This window comes from Agelaius phoeniceus, chromosome 2, assembly GCF_051311805.1.
Source record: "Agelaius phoeniceus isolate bAgePho1 chromosome 2, bAgePho1.hap1, whole genome shotgun sequence".
Taxonomy (NCBI): domain Eukaryota; kingdom Metazoa; phylum Chordata; class Aves; order Passeriformes; family Icteridae; genus Agelaius; species Agelaius phoeniceus.
The window spans coordinates 24,333,425-24,354,111 of record NC_135266.1 but is presented as its reverse complement, the minus strand read 5'-3'; the positions used below and the strand labels follow the sequence as shown (position 1 = coordinate 24,354,111).

The 20,687-nt window shown below is 35.8% G+C and overlaps 1 protein-coding gene across 4 annotated transcripts in view; it reads right to left on the bottom strand.

Annotated features, from left to right (window-relative positions):
* The window catches only part of MYO16 (myosin XVI), a 357,627-nt gene that overhangs the window by 152,076 nt on the left and 184,864 nt on the right, over positions 1–20,687 (bottom strand). For all 4 annotated transcript variants that reach the window (XM_077173308.1, XM_077173307.1, XM_077173306.1 and 1 more), the window contains exons 11-15: positions 15,147–15,257; positions 12,307–12,372; positions 9,441–9,568; positions 4,593–4,698; positions 2,645–2,762 (exon numbers count right to left, since the gene is read on the bottom strand). In XM_077173308.1, coding sequence (XP_077029423.1) covers positions 2,645–2,762; positions 4,593–4,698; positions 9,441–9,568; positions 12,307–12,372; positions 15,147–15,257 — 529 coding nt within the window. The remainder of the gene's footprint in view (positions 1–2,644; positions 2,763–4,592; positions 4,699–9,440; positions 9,569–12,306; positions 12,373–15,146; positions 15,258–20,687) is intronic.

The following is a 20,687-nucleotide window of genomic DNA, read 5'->3' as shown; positions in this document are numbered from 1 at the left end:
TAATTTGTTTTAGAAACTTAATGAAATCACTGGCCTGCAGTTTATTCTAAGTGTTTGTTCTAAAATAAAACTTTTTGTTACATAAAACCTCTTCAGATATCTGTACTGGCTTTGCTTTGAGTAGAGCCACACTATAATTCTCCATCCTTTTTTTCCAAACAAGGATTTCTTCATGGCAGAAATACAGTTTATGCTAAAGAATGAATCAAATCTAATGATGAAAATTATGGAGAACATTTCAGTTATTTAGGTACATTGTACTTTCTGCTAGAAGAATAAACCTTGGATAAAAGTCAGAGCATTTCCAGGGTCTAGAAGAACTTCAGCATGAATAAGAAGTTGTCACAAACTTCACTGGTGTCCACTCAAAACACAAGGAGAGCCCCCTTGGGCTTGCCCTCTGTAATAAAAAGTGTGCACACGTATTTTGCATGTCCCTGCCTTAGTAAATTGTTCCAGATCTCCACATGTAATATCTATCTGTGGAGGAGGTTAAACCACCTAAACCCTTTGATGGAGGCAGCCTAATGTCACTTGGATTTTTGTTTACAAATCAGACATATTTAGCCCCGTTAGTATCAATGAATTATAAATTCATGGCTCAACAAAATCAGATGTTCTGCATCTTTAAATTAATTTATGTTTAAACAGTGCAGACAGTAAATACTGCTGCAAATGATCTTGCAAATAAATACAGAGTATGCCTGGGTGGAATTTAAACCTGCCAAAGACAATATGCATTATTCTTTTTGCATTTATGGTGGTCTAAACCTGGGACAATTTCACTCAGATGTGATGCTTAGCAGTGGCTGAGAAATGGCAACATCTACTACGCAAATCAAACAGCAGGAACAATTGCCAATTTCAGAAATATACAGCACATTTCTACTGCTGTAGCAAGGCATGCCTCTCTTGACCATAAATTATGTAACTTTAAGATATCTTAGAGTTGGGAAAAATAATTGATTCAATTCTTAAATAATTGGGGAATACCAGGGTAGATAAGTAATTTGTTTACATTTGTTAATTGACCTGACTACCATTATATTTTCTCATTTAATGCCTATGGCTTGAGAATCATAAAAACACAGAATTAGTGAATCAGAAAACTGACACAAGAACCTGTTTAACTGATCCTGTCACAGGCAATGGCTATGAATTAAACAGTCAGTTCTGAGTAAAGCTGTCCATAAACCCATGTCCCTATAGACACAATATACTAAAATTAAATAGGTACAATACAAAGGGTCGATACAATTTTAGCTTTAGAGATTGAGGTTTAGTTTTTACAAACTGAACTGAGATGCTCTTCAGTCCATGCTAATGTATATTTAAATTTGCATTCCTCCCACAAGAGCTTATAAATGAAAAACAAAATCACACATTTTTAGTTTTGAATTTCCTTTGAAATTATCCTACACTCATCATAAAACAAACCAGAAAAAAATGTTAGCAATTTCCCATGCATGACATTTCCCGTGAAGGCACTATCATATTTTCTAGAGTATAGTGAACTGTCTCAAGAAAATGTAATTGGAAATATTTCCAAAGAAATTTTAGGAAACTCTTCAGAAAAAAGAGTTTTAAAATTAAAAAAAAAAAAAAAAAAGAGAGTAGATTTGGAAATGCTTATCTAACAGAATGTAATTTACTTTAATTTACTTGGAACAAAAGTGTGTCATGCAATACAGCTTCTGCATCCAGGAACAGTGCAAGTAGGAAACTGTGTAGTTGTTTCTGCAGACATACTTTGCTTTGACAGCGAGTAGCTTTATGATGACCTATGTGGACCAGAAAGGAAAGCTCTCTCTGACTGCTTCTGAAGAGAGAGTTTTCAGAATCAAGCTGAAAGTTTGCTCAATTTCCTTGTTTTTGTTTCTTTTTTTGTTTTTTTGGAGGTATTTGTTTTTGTTTCTGTTTTTGGTTGGTTTTTTTTTTTTTTGAAACTAATGAATTCTTACTATGGATCAGAAGATTCACACTTAATCTGAAAGCAGGAATGAATTTCACACTATCTTGCCTCTAAGAAGAATAAACAACAATATGGTTCCTAGTTGTTTTAAAAGAAGCTCTAAGCTGAAATAAATTACTTCTAATTTCAGTATTACAGAATATACTTGTTGGCTTTTTTGTTGTTTTTTTTTGTTTGTTTGTTTGTTTGTTTTGTTTTTGTTTTGTTGTTGTTTGGGTTTGGGTTTTGTTTTTGTTTTTTTTTTTGTACTAAACATATTCTATTACTCACTAATTTAAGGGATACTTAAAATACCCAATACAATAATAGGTACAAAAGCACAACTTAACAACTTAATCCATTTTTCACTTTTATTTCACAGCTCTCTCAGTTTGTTGACCTGTGAAATAAAACGAAACATGACCGCCTGGGAAATATAAGGAATTGCTGCTGTCAATTTGTTTCTTGTCTTTTCCTGCCACCTTGTGGTTGCTTAGAACAGAGCACTGCTCACTCGTGACGAGTGATCAATTCACAGGCTGTGAAATCTGTTCCTCTGACACTCCCTGACCCCCCTGGCCTCTTTCATGTCCTTTGAATCCCTTGCTGTCCAATTCTGTGCATGGCACACTGGGATCTCTGATCTGACACTTTGTGCGTGACATCAAAATTTACAGATTAAGTGATACTTACCTGCAATTAATGTTTTTTTTCTCTCACAAAACTGTAGTTCAAAATACTTTATAAAACAGCTGGAAAAATCACTCAAGGGTGTCTTAGCATGTCCAAAGGCCTCCAAGATACAGTTTACCTGCAAAATAATATTAAAGAAGCAAAAAGAGAGGAAATAAACAGGAAGATATTTCAAGAAACATCTGTGAGGTTTGGTTGTAATTAATTTATTGGGGAAAAAGAAGAAGACCATTTTTCGTCTCATACTTAAAAAAAAATACTTTGCAGATTTTTTTCCAAAATAGTAATTAAAGTAAGACAGCTCAAAATAAATATATTCCAAAAAAAGTAATTTCAGAATAGTAGAAGTTTTAAGTGTAAGATTCACACATGAGCTGTGTCCCTACCAGTAATTCAGACACGAGTGACTGGAATCATATTCCTGGAACTGTCATACTTAGCAAAATATTAAAATCTTTGAAAGCTTTTAAAGCTACAGTCAGTCAATACTAATAATCCAACAGAGGAATTTACAAGTTTTATATCATGTCAGAAATGGCATAAATTCTTGATTTCAAATAGAATTATTTCAAGATTATACTAGTAAAAACTGAGGGGAAAAGAGATTCAGACATTTTTTATGGCACATCTCACTAATGCATTTCCATGTTAGGCTTTCATGGTCACAGCCATTGTATTTAGCTTTTTTGTGTATAATTAGTTGCTTGCACCCTGACAGATTCCCTTCAGAACTTTCCTCTGTGCGTCCTTGAAGCTGACTGCAATGTGGTGCACATACACTTGTTCTGACATCACTCTTTTCATGAAGGTGGATGAACTTTAACTGAACTGGGGAGGGAAGAGAAGCTGTGGAGTGGTACAGAAGCTCTAAAAATTAAACCAGTCACAATTATTAATTAAACCAGATGTCTGTGCAGTAGGTGGCAGCAGAAATCTAGCCAGCCAAGTTTTGGTTCCAGTTCCACTCCAGTAGAGATGTTAAGTATGTGTTTGCTTTTAGACTAATTCAGCACTTGCTTTAACCTGTGCAATTTTATTAATTTAATGTGCTATGCATAACTGCAGCAGGAATGAATCCAGAAAACTGTGTTCATTTAGTTACTTTAAAAGGTAACTAAATTAGAATCTCTATTCCCTGCGGATGAGATCTGATACATTTACCATCTAAAGTCAGATATCCCATCTAAGCTAGTTTTAAAGGGTCTTTCTATACCCAAAATTTGATAATGCTCTTCCACCCCCATTAAGACCCATTGATAGCTGTCTCTGAGTTGGTATCTCAGATGAGAAGTTTCATCAGGAAAGGTAATTTCTTTAAAGAATTTGAATTGGCAATCCAGGGTTCAGCATAATTTAAAATTTCAGGGTGAACCTTTCTAGGGAATTAAATATGGGTATATATTTTGTAAATTAAGTATGACTGAAAAAATATTTAGAACTCTTACCTATTTCTTAAATATATTTAGTACACAGATATTGAGCCATATGACTTCATTCAATCCTTGCAGTTTTCCTGCAAGTTTATAGTTTCTGTCTTGCATACTATTACTTCAGATGTCTCGACACTTCTTATACTGTCCAGCAAATACCATACAGGCAAATTTATTTATTTACTGAAGGCAATTAATTTCGTGTATAAGAAACAGTTCCTTATCACAGACATGTTTCCTATTCACTGCAACACTGATTTTCAAAGTCACTAAAACATAGAAACAAAACTATCTCCACTTTGGAGATGCTTTTTATCAGATCAATGTGAGCTTAATCCCAATCCCATTCCCATTCATGGAAAAAAAAAAACCAACTTTGTTTTACTTCAAAGGTGAAAACAAGCCATTTATGAACTTCTACAGAGCTGACACCTTTTTCCACACAACTCAAATATCTCTGTCTATCCAAGAGGCCAAGATTTTGCTTCATTTCACTCAGTGGTCGGAATGCTACTTACGTGTTTTATCTTTGTATCAAAGGTATTTCTGCTGCAGCTGGCTCTGCAAGTGAGGTGTTTCACTATCTGTTTGCAGGCTTCAGTCTTCCCAGAACCACTTTCTCCACTGCAAGACAGGCAAGGAAGAGAGGGAGGAATCAGGGCTAGTTATACAACTGAAATGTTATTTATATTCTCTGCTAGCTTTGTTTGAATGGATTGAAGGTACCTCCATCAAAACTTTATTTCAAATAACAGAAGGTTTATGGATGACAAATAAAGAACACAACATAGGAGACAGACAGACTGTGTATATACATGAAGGCTGTCAGAGCTGTCAACATACCTTGTCTTGTACCACAGGTCAAACCAATCAAATCTAATGCTTTCAAGTCTTTTTGAAGGTACTTATAGCACCAATTTTATGTTTTCCTTTATCTTTCATCCAGTAAAGGAGCTCACTTATGCTGCCTGGTTCTCTTTGCAGATGGGGAAATTACTGTTGTGGTAATGATGGGGAATCAGAAGAAATGGAAAGTGAAGAATACAATAGGAAGAATGGAAAGAAAATACAAAAGGAACAGGAAGGAAAATAAAAAGTTGATTGATTTTACAACCTGCCCGCTTTCTGCAGTACATTCTGACTTTAGTGATTCTATCTAGATTGCTGTGATTTCTGGTTTGTGATGTAGAATAAAATGAGTATTTCTGACAGGGAAACTGTATAGGGTGAGTAAATAGGGTGAAAGGCAATAGAATGACCAATGTTGAAAGAAACGATAGAAAAGTGGTGGCATGGAGGAAATAAGCAAAATTCCCTGCAGGGAAGCCAAAGTGGGACTCTTAGTCAGGAACTGTAGTGACAGGACAAGGAATAATGGTACAAACTGAAAGAGGGGAAATTTAGGTGAGACTTCAGGAAGAAACATGAAGTTTAGTTAGTTAGGAAGGAAGTTCATGAAGTTTTCTCCCCTTTCCCCCTCTGGCTTTCCAGCTTTTCTTTATAACTACCTGATGGAGGGCCTGTTCCCTACTATTGCTTTTTAAATATTTTGTTAATACAGCCTTAATTACAGCTCAAAACGTCTTTCTTCAAATACTATGAATAATTAAAAAATAAGTTCTGTTTTGAAATTAAGAAAAAAAATTAAAATCTGAATTTGTTAGGAAAAAAAAACAATTGAAAGTGTGAAAATACAAAGTCATGTGAAGCAAAGAACATGACCCATTATACACCCAGGGGAATTAAAGAAGCTACAACTGTCAAATCTACAGCATTTGGATTATCATCCATTATCATATATATTGCATGGAGGGGGACTTTGAGATAGACAGAGCCATCACATGGAAAAAATTAATCAAGGCAGCCCAGGTAAAAGAGTCAGAAAACAGCCAACCCCAGGCACTTTTTAATAATTACTTTCTGCAAGTGCTGAGAAGTACTTGCTTACCCCCAATTTCTACATCTTAGGCAGCTTTGTCTATACCTTTATGATTTCAGAACAGTGGATCATGATTGGATCATTACTGTTAGGTAAACAACAACCCCATTATAAAGAAATTCTATAAATCATCTATTCAGGGAAAATATGACAAAATACAGAACTTGTAAGCAATATATCTGTCATTTCAGATGTTATAAATGGCGGGGTTTTATTTTTTGTGCTTCATTTTCAATTCTGACCAAAGATACCACACTCATACCATATGTAACATAACTTACTCCTGCAGTACTTGAACTATGATCAGAAGTGATGGAAAACTGCTGACAGAATGTCATATGCTGATTTCCACCAGATTTAAAGGAAGACAGGTGTGCTGTTCTGCATGAACTTTTGAAACAAATCTCTTATTGTACTACAGGGAGCATTACTACTCCAAATTCCCAGTAATATAGTAAGGTATATCCAGGGAAGAGTGACTAAGTTCGCACACTTTTGGGGGGTCAGAATAATTTATTTCTTCTCCATTTTCAGAGTAAGTAAGTGAGACACTGAGTCTTGCTCCCAGTGACTGAGGTTTCTAGATTTGAAACAAATATGTGCAAGCAAAACTGTTAAATACAAAAGAATGAGTCTTGTATTATCAGTAATGCTATCTGTAACTGATCAATCTTTTGATTGATCAGTTAGAGATATCATTATTTTTTATTATATTTCTAAAATTAAGCTGAATTGGACAGTGTATTTCTAAACAATGTTTCAATACAAATATGTAACTGTACTGCAGGAGCCCATTGCATCTAAAATACATGGAATTATACTTAAGAAAAATTAAATTGAACAGAATGCTTTTGGTGATGCTAAACTGAGGAAATCCAAAGCTTTCAATGAATTCCACTGTAAAACACAAGGACTTCTCCCCATTCCAGATTATTTGGCTTAAATACGTGATTTATGTCACAACAGTATCATTGGATATTGACACTCCTGACTGTTAACAAGCTAGACCATTTCATTTTATGTATTCATTATGACTTTTTGACTCACAAAATTAGCAATCAGCATGCCATAAATCTTTGGTTTGATTTATTAAGGATCCTTAGCTTTTAACAGGACTATATTTAGGCTCCCTGGACAGCTCTTTACTTATCTTGTCAGTGCTTAATGTATTTTCATATCCTGAAAAGCAGGAGCAAAATGCAGTCAGAAGGAAGCTAATAATGAAAAGTCCACCTACTGGCTATTTAAGAGCATAACTAATAATATCATTTTATTCCATAACTTCCATTAGAAGTTTATACAAAGACAGCTCTTGGTGTTAAGCATATATGAATAAAGCTGGCTTGCTACAAACCTAAAATAATTGCAAATAATTGATAATAGGTTCTTCAGTGATTTGGCTAAATGCTTTCCTGTTGTAAAATGCTCTATTTCAGTGAGTGAGCTTTTTATCAGATGTGAAGTGACTGGGGGAAAAAAATGTAAAAAGGTAACAAATTTGGCTGCACCTCAAGTCCTGTGTCCAGTTCTGGTCTCCTTACTTCAAGAAAGTAAATTCAAGTGCTGGAGGGAGTCCAGAGAAGGGCAACGGAGCTGCTCAAGGGTTTGGAGCACCAAGTCCTAGGAAGAATGGCTGAGGGAGCTGGGGGAGTTTTAGCCTGGAGAAAAGGAGGCTTGGGAGAGACCTGATCGCCCTCTACAACTGCCTGAGAGTGTAGCCAGGTGGGGATTGACCTCTTCTCCCAGCAACAAAACAGAGAGAAAATAGCCTCAAGCTGCACCAGGGAAGGTTTAGGTGCCCTAGAGTGACTTTTTGATGCTTGTATCCCCATTCGTTTGTTTAGCCCAGAAATAAGTTTTACACCTTTAAGACTGGTTCCAAGAGTGAAGGTGGGAGTTTGTAATCAGGCACTGCACTTGCTCCCCTGTATCCTTCTCCCGGACTGTGTTATCGGCAGCACAGACAGACGGCGGGACAGAGCTCTCCTCTGCTTTTGGTTTGTTTTGGCTAGCTGAGGCAGAGAAGTTCCCTGGACTATTGTGTTTTCTTTTTCTTGGAACTGTTTGAACCTGTTCTGGGCTGAACACCAGAAGAGCACCAGCAGCTCACACCTGTGGCCCAGTGGCCCAGGCCTGGGCTGCGACATTTCCAGCACTGGAGGGACTGATAAGAGACTGAGTGAGCTGAGCTACAGCCCACCAAGGGGACTTTCTGAATTTGTCATATCTTCAGATTGGCAAGAGGTTTCATTGTTTTATATTATTCAAATTTTGTCCTAGTGAATGCTTTGCCTGTTAAACAATTTAACAAAAATAAACTTTTTTTTTCCACTTTTCTCCAAAGAAATCTTTTCCAAACCAGCTGGGGGAGGGTCCACTTGAACTTACTTTCAAGAAGAACCCCTTTAGAAGTTTTCTCCCAAATTTACCCTAAAGCAGGACAGTTGGGCCTCAGGTCTTTGCAGGAAGGGTGATTAGACATTAGAATGGGCTGCTCAGGGTGGTGGTAGAGTCACCATCCCTGGAGGTGTTCAAGAAATGACTGGAACTGCACTCAGTGACATGGTCTAGTTGACAAGGTGGTGTTCAGTCAAAGGTTGGGCTCGATGATTTCAAAGGTCTTTTAAAATCTCATTGAGTCTCTAATCCCAAGGAGGATGTTAAGATTAAAGATTCACAAGATAGGAAAGTATGTAAAGAGTGAAAAGATTGAAAAGGGATGAGACTGAGAGACACATTTCTTTGACTGAGTACATCAAATTCACCAGACGCACTGTTTTCAAAGAGTTTGAGAAAAGAAGGATTAATAGATTTGGGGATTAAAACATTCCAGGTGAATGCCAAATTTCACCATTATAAAACCAGCATATTTGGATGAAACTTTTTTCACAGATTACTAATACAATTACTCACAATCTTGAAGTTATTTATCATTGAAACAACACTGTGAGTAAGGGTTAAAGGTTAAAGTCCATTTTAAATCTATTTTGAGCTTGGAGAGCTAAAGAACAAACTCATGGTCACACAAACAGAGGCAGAGTGCATGCTCCAATACAGGTGCCTCACCACAGGGGTTTATAATTTAGTCAAGGACTTATCATTTTTATTGTCAATAGATTCTGTTTCTAATCCTGATTCATGTAATATCAGCAAACACACACAGCAGTTTTGAATTCTTTACCATTAACTCTTGTTCCTAATTAGATGCAGCTACATGGAGTGGCAATTGCCCAAGAGAATTTATGAACTTGAGATGTAATTAAACCTTTTTCATTTCTATTTTGCTCTAATGTATGATACAGAGATCAGTACACAGAAAAAAAATCAGTTAGAGAAAAAAAAAATTGAAATCTCAACTGCTGAGGCCCAAGGGAAACTGCTGAAAGGCAGGAGGTACAAATTAATTAATAGAAAGATAAATTTTCACCTGAGGATAAAGCACTGGGGACGCTGCTCCTGGAATAGCATGTGGTAAGCTCTTTCAGCACAGGAAAATATATGTGGGGGAAGTGAGGAACACAGTTTTCCAGAGTTACTTAAATAAAGCTGAGTGACCTGAAAAATTATAGAAAATTAAAATGATAAATTCATTTCAGAACAGTTATGTTTCACCTCCTTAATCTTGGGTCTTCTGTAAAGCTTTCTAAGCATTATGAACAGAACTTCTCTATGTATAGAAGTGATACCTTTACAACAGCTATGAAGATCTTAATTACAGAAAATAAATCTTAAAACACAGAAAGTCTAATTAAGATACAAAATGAAACATAACTAGAGGACTTAACAGTGCTGGTTTGTGCATTAAGTAAAAGAAAACCTAGTAAGCTACATTTTAATGCCTTACATTTATAGTTTTTCAATGTCTTGACTTGAAAATTTACAAAGTTAAATATGAACATCCCATGAAAAGTTAAAGGAATCATTTATAAACTAATAATTTATTACATGGCAGAGCCGTCTCCCACAAATAGGCTCTCTGCAATATAGAATAACTCCTGACACACATAGCTGGCAACATGTACTACCCTTAAAGCCTGAGTAAATCCAATTATCTGTTATAGAAACCACTTTTTTTTTTTTTTTTTTTTCTGAGGATATCCTGATATGTCACCCCTTTCTGTCCCATGCTGTCTTATTTAATTAGATACTAAACTATTTAATCCTGGGGTATCTACAACAGTGAAGCTGAATGAATCCTCCATGATATCTTCTCAGTCAGGCCTTAGGGGCTACCAGACCAAAAGGATTAAATCCACACCAATTCCCCAGGAATCATTTCAGAATGTCACTAAATACAAAGAAAAACCTTCACACAAGTATGCTCAATGAAAAATGTGGCAAGTTTATGTATTTTTCTAACATGAACTTCAAGAATATATTTGTCCTAATCGGGCACAAGTAAATTCTGCAGGAATGCAACAAATCAGCAAGACTGCAGCTCAAGCATTTCTACAGTCACTATGATACCTTCAAAATTGTACTTGCATGTCTTTTGTATAATGCTATTGTAATGTGCAGTGTAGTTGTACAGTGTATTTCCATGTAGAAATGCAATAATTTTGTCATCTTGCAATTACATGGAATTTCATAAGGAGCAAAGTACATCAGTGTCCATTATTGTGTGATTCTTTATGTCATCTCAGAGTGAATGATTTCTTATGAAACATTTATTTTGGTAGTATTCTATTGGAACAAAGTGTGTGCAATCACTGCACAATAACAAAATTGTCTGTCAAAAAGTTATATACATTGTTTTTTTAAAAAAGAAGGAAACATAAAATGTGGCTGTTATTAAAATATATAGATGAGTATATTTTCATTGCTTCATCCTTGTTCTAAAAATAGTATCATGCTCAATACATGTTTGCATTCCTTTTCTTTTTGACAGCTAACAAACTGCATACCTGAAACAAAAATGCTAACTAATGAGCCACATCATATAGCATGTCAGCATTTAGTGAGGAATTGAGATCATCACTTTTTATTACTTTAATACATAGACCATCTAACACTTAGAGACTTTAATACAACATCAGCTAAGATGCTGCACTACATTGGAGCATTTCAAAAACAAAGTGGTTTTACAACCACGGTTTCTTGATCATCTGGGAAATACCTGCATAATGCACAATTGTCTGCAGATTACAAAGATGAAGTGAAAGCAATTATTATCCAAGGTGACCCAAACAATTACAGGACAAAAAAAGTGTCTCATGATGAACTTAATTAAATAGATCTATCACAGAGAAGTAAAGATGCAGCAAACATTCAGGAAACATTTTAATATGTAAACTCTTCCTCTTGACAGTTCTCTCTTGGTGCACAAAATCATGTATCCAATATAAAATACACAGTGCCAGGAAAAAATACCATCATCTAAAACCTTGGCGATGATGGATGATTTTGATTTCTAGAAATAAATTCAGACTCCCTCCTTAGAATCTGCTGCTTCTACCATGAATATCACTGTGTTTCTTTCTCTCAGATTTACTACTGTTACACACCAAGCCACATGATGCAGCAAACAGCCACAAATGACAATTTGCTTCCCAAATTTTTAACCCTTTATAATTCTTGTAAGTTAAATAGACATATTTGGACATTCCCTGTCAGGGAGGCTGAACTCTGTGATCTCTGTGCATCAATGAGAAGATAAGAGGGGAGGATAAATTAAGTTATACCAACGCTGTATCTCTAAAAGATCTGGGTGAAGATGAAGGAGAGATCAAAACACTTGGATGTTTTCACATGGCTCAATCCCCCTTGCCCAAACGCTGGCGGTGCCTGGCACAAGCCCCCTCCCTGTGCCCAACCCAGGGCAGTGCTCAGCTGGTGCTCAGTGTTTTGCTCTCTGCAGTGCCCCAGATGAGGAGCCTGGTGGGGAGCACAGACAGACATTTTGAGCCTTTGTGCACCATCCAAGGTTGTTATCTCCATAATCATGCTTTGGGCAAGGGGTGTGAACTCAAACAACCACTGTATGAAGTATGCATCTTTTTCTGTAAGTTTGACTGTGGCAAAAACCACCAAGGTCATCAGGAACTATTTTTAAACAACCAAAAGAGGTCCTGCTCATTCAAAGTGTTATGAAAATGGCGGTCTTACCAAAAAGACACAGAAAAAATAGCTGTATCTTGGAAGAAATTTTTAAGGCTTTGCTAAAATACTAAAACTAAGATGCCCCCCATATAAAATGTGCCTATACATTAATTAATTTTAGGGGTTTGACTGGTCAAATGAACCATATGAATTGTGAAAAAATATCTGCAAACTTTTAAAAAGAGAATACTTACCATGGTAGAATAAATAGGAAGTTCTTTAAACGGGTTAACAAGTAACAGTATATCACCAATGTAGGTCTGAAAAAAAGAAGGCATAATTGCTTTATTAAATAATAAATTAAATTTTTAAGGAGGTTAATGGCTTTCTTCCAAAAAGAACTCTCAACAAAGCCTCTTAAATCTAGCTGACAACATGCTAAGCATAATTCCTGAATTCTGAGCTTTTAACTCCATAGTTCGAATTTGAGATCTAAATTTACATTTTGAACAGAATTAATTAGTATTTTTATGTAATAAAATTGAATTCTTCATAACTGAAAATTATGCAGAGAAAAATTGCACTACATATATTATTGGTAGATTATTTGAAAGTTAATTTGCAACTTACCACTTGCTAAACTAAAAAAAATGTCACAGAATCCCAGAAGCTGCTGAGTTGGAAGGGACCCTCAAGGATCATCGAGTCTAACTCCTGGCATGCCTACCACATAAAAAAGTTCCTCAAGTGATTTTTATGGAATAGATGACATAATTTAAAAATGCTTCACTGGTTATCCAGAGCCGATACATTAAAATATGTTGCTTGCGGGGTAAGATGGAGCAATTGATAAACATATAAATCTTTATGCAAGTGTATGCGTATAGGAACTTATGAGCATGAATCTAGAAAAGCTATCCTGACCATATCAGAAAGAGTAAATAATTTAATGATTGCATGTTTGCAAGATTTTACTATTTCATATTTGGGGCTACTGATGGATGAGAGGCTGGACATGAGCCAGCACTGTGCTCTTGCAGCCTGGAAAGCCAATTGTGGCCTGGACTGCACCACAGGCAGTGGGGGAGAGGGGATTCTGCCCCTCTGCTCTGCTCTGGTGAGAGCCCACCTGGAGCACTGCATCCAGCTCTGGGGTCCCAGCACAGGAAAGACATGGACCTGCTAGGGCAAAATGAGGCCAAAAAGATGATCAGAGGCCTGGAGCACCTCTGCTATGAAGATAGGCTGAGAAAGTTGAGACAGAAGTCTCTAGGGAGAAGTTATAGCAACCTTCCAACACCTGAAGGGGCCTACAGGAACGACAGGGAGGGACTCTGTCAGGGATTGTAGGGACAGAATGAGGAGGAGTGGATTTAAGCTGAAAGGAAAAAGATTTATATTAGCTACTAGGAAAAGGAAAATCTTTACTGTGACAATGCTGAGGCACTAGAAGAGGTTGCCCAGAGGATGTCCCATGCCTGGAAATGTTCAAGGACAGGCTGGATGGGGCCCTGAGTTTAACATCTTCTACTGGAAGAAGTCTCTGGCCATGGCTGGAGGGTTGGAACCAGATGATCTTAAAGGTCCTTTCCAAGCCAAACCATTCTACAATTCTGTCCACTTTAGTGTAAGACTGTAGGCCACTCTTGCTGCAATACTTTTCACTCCACATAAATAGCTGCTGCTATTAGAATGCAAAAATTGCCAGACTTCTGCCTCTGAAGAGGTCAGACAGCAAAGCATCATGTGAACAGTTCCAGCCATGTTGTCTTTTTCCACATGAAGCATTGTGATTTGGGGAGGTGGAAAATATTGTCTTTCATAGTAAATGCACTGGATTTCTTCTAAAATGCATCAATTTATTTCACCCCTCTCACCTATCCTGACTTCACTGTTGGGTTTTCTGGCAGAATGAAACTTTATAAAGCTAAAAAAGAACAGGAAGCAGGAAGTGTTCAGTGCTAATGAGGACTTTGGCTTGGAACTGGAGCCCAAGGACTTTTCCTTCTAAGTCTAAGAACCAAGTCAAGATGCAAGCATCTTCAGCACTGGTGCTGACACTCTACTAGAGAACAGTTTCTGCTGTTGAGCAGAACACTAGTGATTGCTGCCTACAAATTCTATTAAGCTAAGAGAATTCCAGAGTACAAGATCTTTTCAGGTGAAATCTTCAGCATCTTAAAATAAAAGTCTTCCTCTGTGGATCTTCATTAATTCAGTTCAAGTTATCTGGTATATTTGAAAGTGAGATAAAGAAAAATAAATACTCATATAATGAGTATTTTTTAGCATTTGATTCATGATTCCAAACCCCAGAATTTTTTTTACCATTGAATGTCATAACACCTAAAACTGAAGTTCCCATCATTTCAAAAGGATTCACAGCAACATAACAGTTCTCCATATTCCCTTAGTCTAAATAGTGTAATCAACTTATAAATTTAAAAATAATATACTCATTTCACATTTACACTCCACTCAGCTGTTTAGTAAGTTAGTAATAAATTATGGGTAAGATATGGAAAGGGATACAAAAATTTCTTTTGGTATCTAGATGATTAACACTACAATATAATTATTTCTCTGGTGCTGGAAGAAATGAATAATTAAATCTCCCATGTAGAATTCTTAGCTTTTTAGATCTAAATTTCTTTTACATTTCCAGTACTCATGCTCTATTAAATTAACATAGCATTGAAAATGGAAGGCTCTTCTGGTGGTTTGAGAAGGAAGATTACAAATCATGGTGGTGCACCCCCACCCCAACCACACCATGATCTGAGCAACCTTAAAACACTCATTCATGACACATGCATTCATTAATGTTTACCAACTTACTTCCTCCATGAAATAAACACATATAAATTGTATTCAAACCTGTCTGAAGTGATATTCTATTTTTTATTTCTCCTTTTCCTGCACAATCTTGAGGAATTGCAGGGCTTACACACACATACATGCCCTCATCCTTTTAAAACTAATCGTGAGTTCGGGGCAGGTTACTGTCCAGTAGTTAGGACAGCAATCCTATTTTTCCTGTTCTCTCTTTGGTCTTATTTGAAAGCTTACTAGTAATAGGTGAATAGCAACTCACATATATCTGATTATTATTGAAACGCTTCTGAATCTCATAAAGCAGGCTGCTGTCTGTTAGCTCACTCAGAGAGGCCAGGTCATCATTTGGAGCTGGAGGCATTAGCTTGATCTAGAAAACACAAATTAGAGAAATAAAGTAACCTCAGAATGAATCATTCTGTACCATAATGTTCTAATTCTACAGTATAAACCAAGACCACTAGAATTTATGGGAAAAAAATGCATTAGGAAACTGATAAGTTGGGACTCCCAATAAATCCACATCATTAATCAAGAGAAGAATATAAAAATTAATATCAATGTTATGGTGTATAACTGCATGAGTTTGATGGGCTCTTAAGAAGATATCAGAGTACAATTTTTCACTTCTTAAACTCATAAAGATTCTTGGATCAAATGCAATTTTCCTGCTCTCTTCATTAAATGTTTATAGCAGAAGAAATCAAGAAATTATCTACTCGCTTTGTAAAGTATTTCTTGCAGAATTTAACGAAGCTCTCAGACCGCTCTTTATCATATGGGATTTGAAATTGTACTTGAATTTTTCTTGCAGAAGAGAAGCAAGTTAGTAAGAAATTGGAAATGTGTTGTTAGGGAAACCAGCAGATAATCAGAAGAGTCCATTTTAGCCAAAACTGGTGAGTGAAATTGTTTAACACTTTTGAGATTAGCGTGAATAATATAAACTCTGAAAGGGTAAATAAAAACCTAATGAAACAAAAAAGATCCAAAAGACTGAGACAGGAGACAGAAGAAGAAAGAATCAGTGATAATGGAAATTTGATTAAAGACAAAATAAACACTGCTACATTAAGCAGTGTGCTTATAAGTAATGATCTACACTTAAAATGGGAGACAGAAGAAAAAAGAATCAGTGATAATGGAAATTTGATTAAAGACAAAATAAACACTGACACATTAAGCAGTGTGCTTATAAATAATGGTCTACACTTCAAATGTAGTTTGATTCTTTTTTCATGTCAGCAAAATACCCAGAAACAGAAAATTCTCACATGAATTTCAATAGAATTAAGTAGTTTGCTCAGAGTTTACTATAATAACTTAGGGTCTATTTTGAGAATGGACAATTAAGATGATACTTCTAGATGATACTTCTTTCTTCTATTGCTCTGCTTAAAATGAAGGCTCAAGAGAAAAGCAGGCACTGCCCTTTTTTGGTGAACACCTCAGCACCTTCAGCTTTTGTCAGTGACAAGAGATCAGAGGCAGAAGCAGACTGGGAGATAGTGGAGGGATCATGGAGCTTGCTTCTGCCATGGGGAAGAGCCCAAAGACTATGGATACTTGTGTTTAGTACTGGAGATCTGACACAGAACTTCCAAGCTGCAGCTCAGTTGCCACAGGTTCAAGGTGAAGTTCAGAAAACCTGATATTCAGATTTCACTACCTGTGCCTTTCAGGTGTAAGGCACCTATTTACCTATTGAAGAGGTTTGTTCCTCACCCCATTGAAGTGAATGAAAATCCCTCTATCACACAGAAAATGGCATTTCTTGCCCTTTTTGTTTTTAATTATGGCAGTTGGATGTACAGCTGACTAGAGAACAAGAATTCCACTTGGCAAAACAAAAAATTAAATTGCATTTTGGCATTTGTCTTTGATGATGTACATTGGAATAGAAAAAAAAAAATAACCAAAGAATCCCAAGAATATTTTTAAGTGTCTTGTAGAGAGAGAGCAGAGAGACAAGTCTGTGGCATTCTTTCCTTAATAGTGTGCTCACCCGGCATGAAAGAACAAAACAGGCACTCCCTTGTGTGCTATCAAAACTCAGAACATCTGTGATGGAGAATGAGCTTCTTTTAATCTATCTCTACAAAGATTAAACCTCTGCTAGGTATTTGTAAATAAAAGCAAGGCTTGGATAAAAGTACTGCCCTGAGATTCTCCATGTTTTGTGAACTTTTTCGCACACTTCCTTATACATTCCTGGTTCCTATCAGCTAGTACTCATGCAGATGAAATCTGGATACCATTCAGGTTACATGACAATAATAATTTCCCATAGGTCATTTGGACATGGCCCCATCTCTGCAGGGAAAAAAATTTTGCCTTACAGATGTCTATGGACTCATCCCACACAGCCCTAGGCCAGGAAACAGGCACTGGCTTGCATTTATTTCATAATCTAGGCATGGCCAAAAATGCTCATTCTGTAGGTATGGTTAGAAATGTGAAGTGCTCAGTAAAACTCCAAGTAAGGAAATCAAAATCTTTGCAAAATTTTTCTACATAGTTTAGGACTTGGAGTTTCAGCATTTTCTACCTGACTCATTGCAACAAATTCCATAGTTCAACAAGGAAATAATCATATAGAAATAAGAAAGTCTAAATCCCTTAAACTCACAACTGATTTGCCTTAACACTAAACAATATGTACATTTTTAATATTTTATTTATGGGCACCTTAATCGTCCATTCTCATCCACTTTTCTGAGCATACAAATGTGTTTTGTGTCAATGCATCTATCTGGCTATCATTTTAATTGCATGATGTATATGTTATGAGACAAAATAAAAATAGCCATACATACAGCAGAAGTTCCAACATAACCATGCCTCTGGGAGTGATTAGTTTTTATATTTTTAATGCTTACAACGAAGATTTCTCTTTATTCAATTACATACACTTAACAACGTTCAGAATCTCCTCATAGATTCATTATATATAGTTTTATAGTTATATATATTATTTAGTTATATATATTTTTTACATACTTTTGTCACTGAAATACATATACATCCTAGCTCTTATGTGCAATATTATGTTATGCACAGCTGAGCCTTGTCTGTGTCATAATTCATACTGGAACAATCAAAAGGGCATCAGGGGATACTCTATCACACAGTTCATGTGGCCAACAATACATAAACAAGAACCAAAGGACAATTTTATTTTTTTAAAGAAGACTCAATTAAGAGAAATAAAACATTTAATTTATATTTATTTGCAGCATGAAGCATGTAATTCAATTCCAAGCTATTAACTTGAATCTGTTATCAAAAAATATCCTTCCCAGATGAGAGGAAGAGAAATTGAGAATATGATAAAATTCTGAAAATTATTCATACTGCCTCCTTTGTTTGGCAGCACAGATCTTGATGTTACTGATGATCAAAGAACACCTTTTAAATAGGAAAAAGCAAAAGCTAATACAAGCCAAGAAAGGTCCAAAAGGCTTTATTGAAGTAGTCACTTCATCCCCACCTCCTATACTTCAAATAATAAAAATCTACCTGGGAAATAATATTTTCGTAAGGCTCTTTTCTAGCATTTTTTTAATTTAAGAAGCCTGAAGTGATACCTAATTTTGAACAGTTATTTCTTTCCAAACCAAAAAAGTTACAGGCTTTTTCTATTAAAAATGCATGTCTGAAATGTGCTAGGATGAATTTTTTCTTTTTGATCCCCCAATAAAGGCTTAATCTGCATGCCAGATTGCCTAAGAATGCGTGGTGTTTCTGACATAAAGCATACAAAATATCATCCTGATGTATTTCAATAATATATGAACATAAAATCCAAGTAATGACTCCACATATCCTACTGAAAAATTAAACAGAACATGATTACTTTGAGTGTACTTTGAATGCAACTAGTAAGAATAACAGACAACTCATAAAACAATCCTTAGATTAGGATACCCAAAAGACAGGAACAGCAGGAAGGGGTTGTTCAAAGATTTCCTTTGCTATCAGCACTAAATCAAAGCTTTATTTCCCAAGTTGTGAAATTAAAAAATAATAATAATAATAAAAAAGTGTTAAATGTAAAAATTTTGTCTTTAGATACTAAGGTTATTAAGACAAATACAGATATGATACACATACACCTACAGTACATAATGCATGGCAAATAGTAGAGAATACAATCCCTCTATTTCCAGGATCACAATTACATCAAAAGAAAAAATATTACATATTTTAATTAGACAAAATCTAGACGCTCTTTACTTTCCTAAAATTTAACTATTTCCTGAAGCAATTAAAGCAGTCTACTCTCTTTCCTTCATAAGAGCTAAAGCTCATTAAACCCTTGCCAACTGAAAAGTTGTATTAATTCTTTTCTAATGCAACCAGTCATTTAAAAACCTCACTAAAATAGCACTATTTCTAAGCTATCCCCTGCTAATGATAATTTCTCAGACAGATCTCTTCCTATCCATGCATCAGTCCAAATTCAGCATCTACAGATATTTTCTAGTTTTCCCAGTTCCTAAAAAAACATAGGATACACACTCCTAGCTAGATTAGAGTAGAATTTCAGACTGTTTCCTGCAGAAGTTTCTCAAATAAAAGAGCTAAAAGAGTTTCACCTTTAAGTCTGCTCTCTTATCTTTGAATTGTAACTATTGTGGGAGGTTCCACTGTAGTAAACAGTGAAACAACAGGAGTGCTTTTGAAAATCTGCCCTGAGACCCTGAAGAGACTCAAGATTGTGGTGGACAATGAAACTATCAGCATAAAAACTTCTGTTTGTTCATTTTCATCTGGAAGATTGAAAATTAATCTGTTAATCTTATCACTTTCTGTGCACGCTTTAGTGCACAAGCTATAAAGCAAAAGTTTAGCTTAGAGATAATGAAAACCTGAATAATTTTGGATAGGTTTACATCAAAATTATTCAGGCAGAAGAAAAGTATTTGTGTTCTTGTACACACTTCTGTTGAACAGCTAGAAGCAAGCAATAATCTTGGAAAGACTGTAAGCTAAATACTCCCCTCTCTTTTCCTACAATTATAGGAGTATTCCTCCTTAAAGGGTTTCAAGCATTCACTTTTCTGACCAGCAGTGCTTGTCCCTTGGAAAGGCAGTTTCCACCAAATCACATCAGTCAGCAACATCAGAAACTGCATGACATGAAAACAAGATGTAAGCCAAGTGCAAAACATGTTGTGGTATCTGCTGACTGGGTAGGGAACCAGCACTCCACAGGATTCCAAAGCTGAAGTTCTTTCACAGATTGACTCATATCATTTACATATGGATGCACTGATTCATCTCCTATGATCAAGCCATTCCTCTGAAACACATCCAAATAAAAAGCAGAGCAGCATGCATTCTTCTGCCAAGACAGAGATGCAGTTTCTTTGAACCAAATGTGGCTTAAATCAAACCAATATCTTGCTCCTTTGTTATGCTTCAAATTCACATTAAATTATTTTTAATGGAAATGCTCCCCTCCCCCATCCCTTGTTCCTAATGTAGCTTTTTCTTAAATGGCTAAATATTTCTGGAATATGTGTTTCCTAAATGAGGTAACAGAAAAAGAAAAAACAATAAACAAACCCTTTGTATCACAAACAAATCCAAAGAAAACAAAACCCAAAACAAACGCAAAGAACAACCTGAAAAAATTAAGTCCTAAACATTCAAACCTGGGATATACTAGATTTATAAGAAATAGATTTGCTGGGATATGCTAGATTTATAGCAATAATTGTCTCCTTTTGCATCCATCCTATATACTGAATGAGATTGTCCTCCTGTGGAGAAAACTGTAAAGTGTATCCAAATA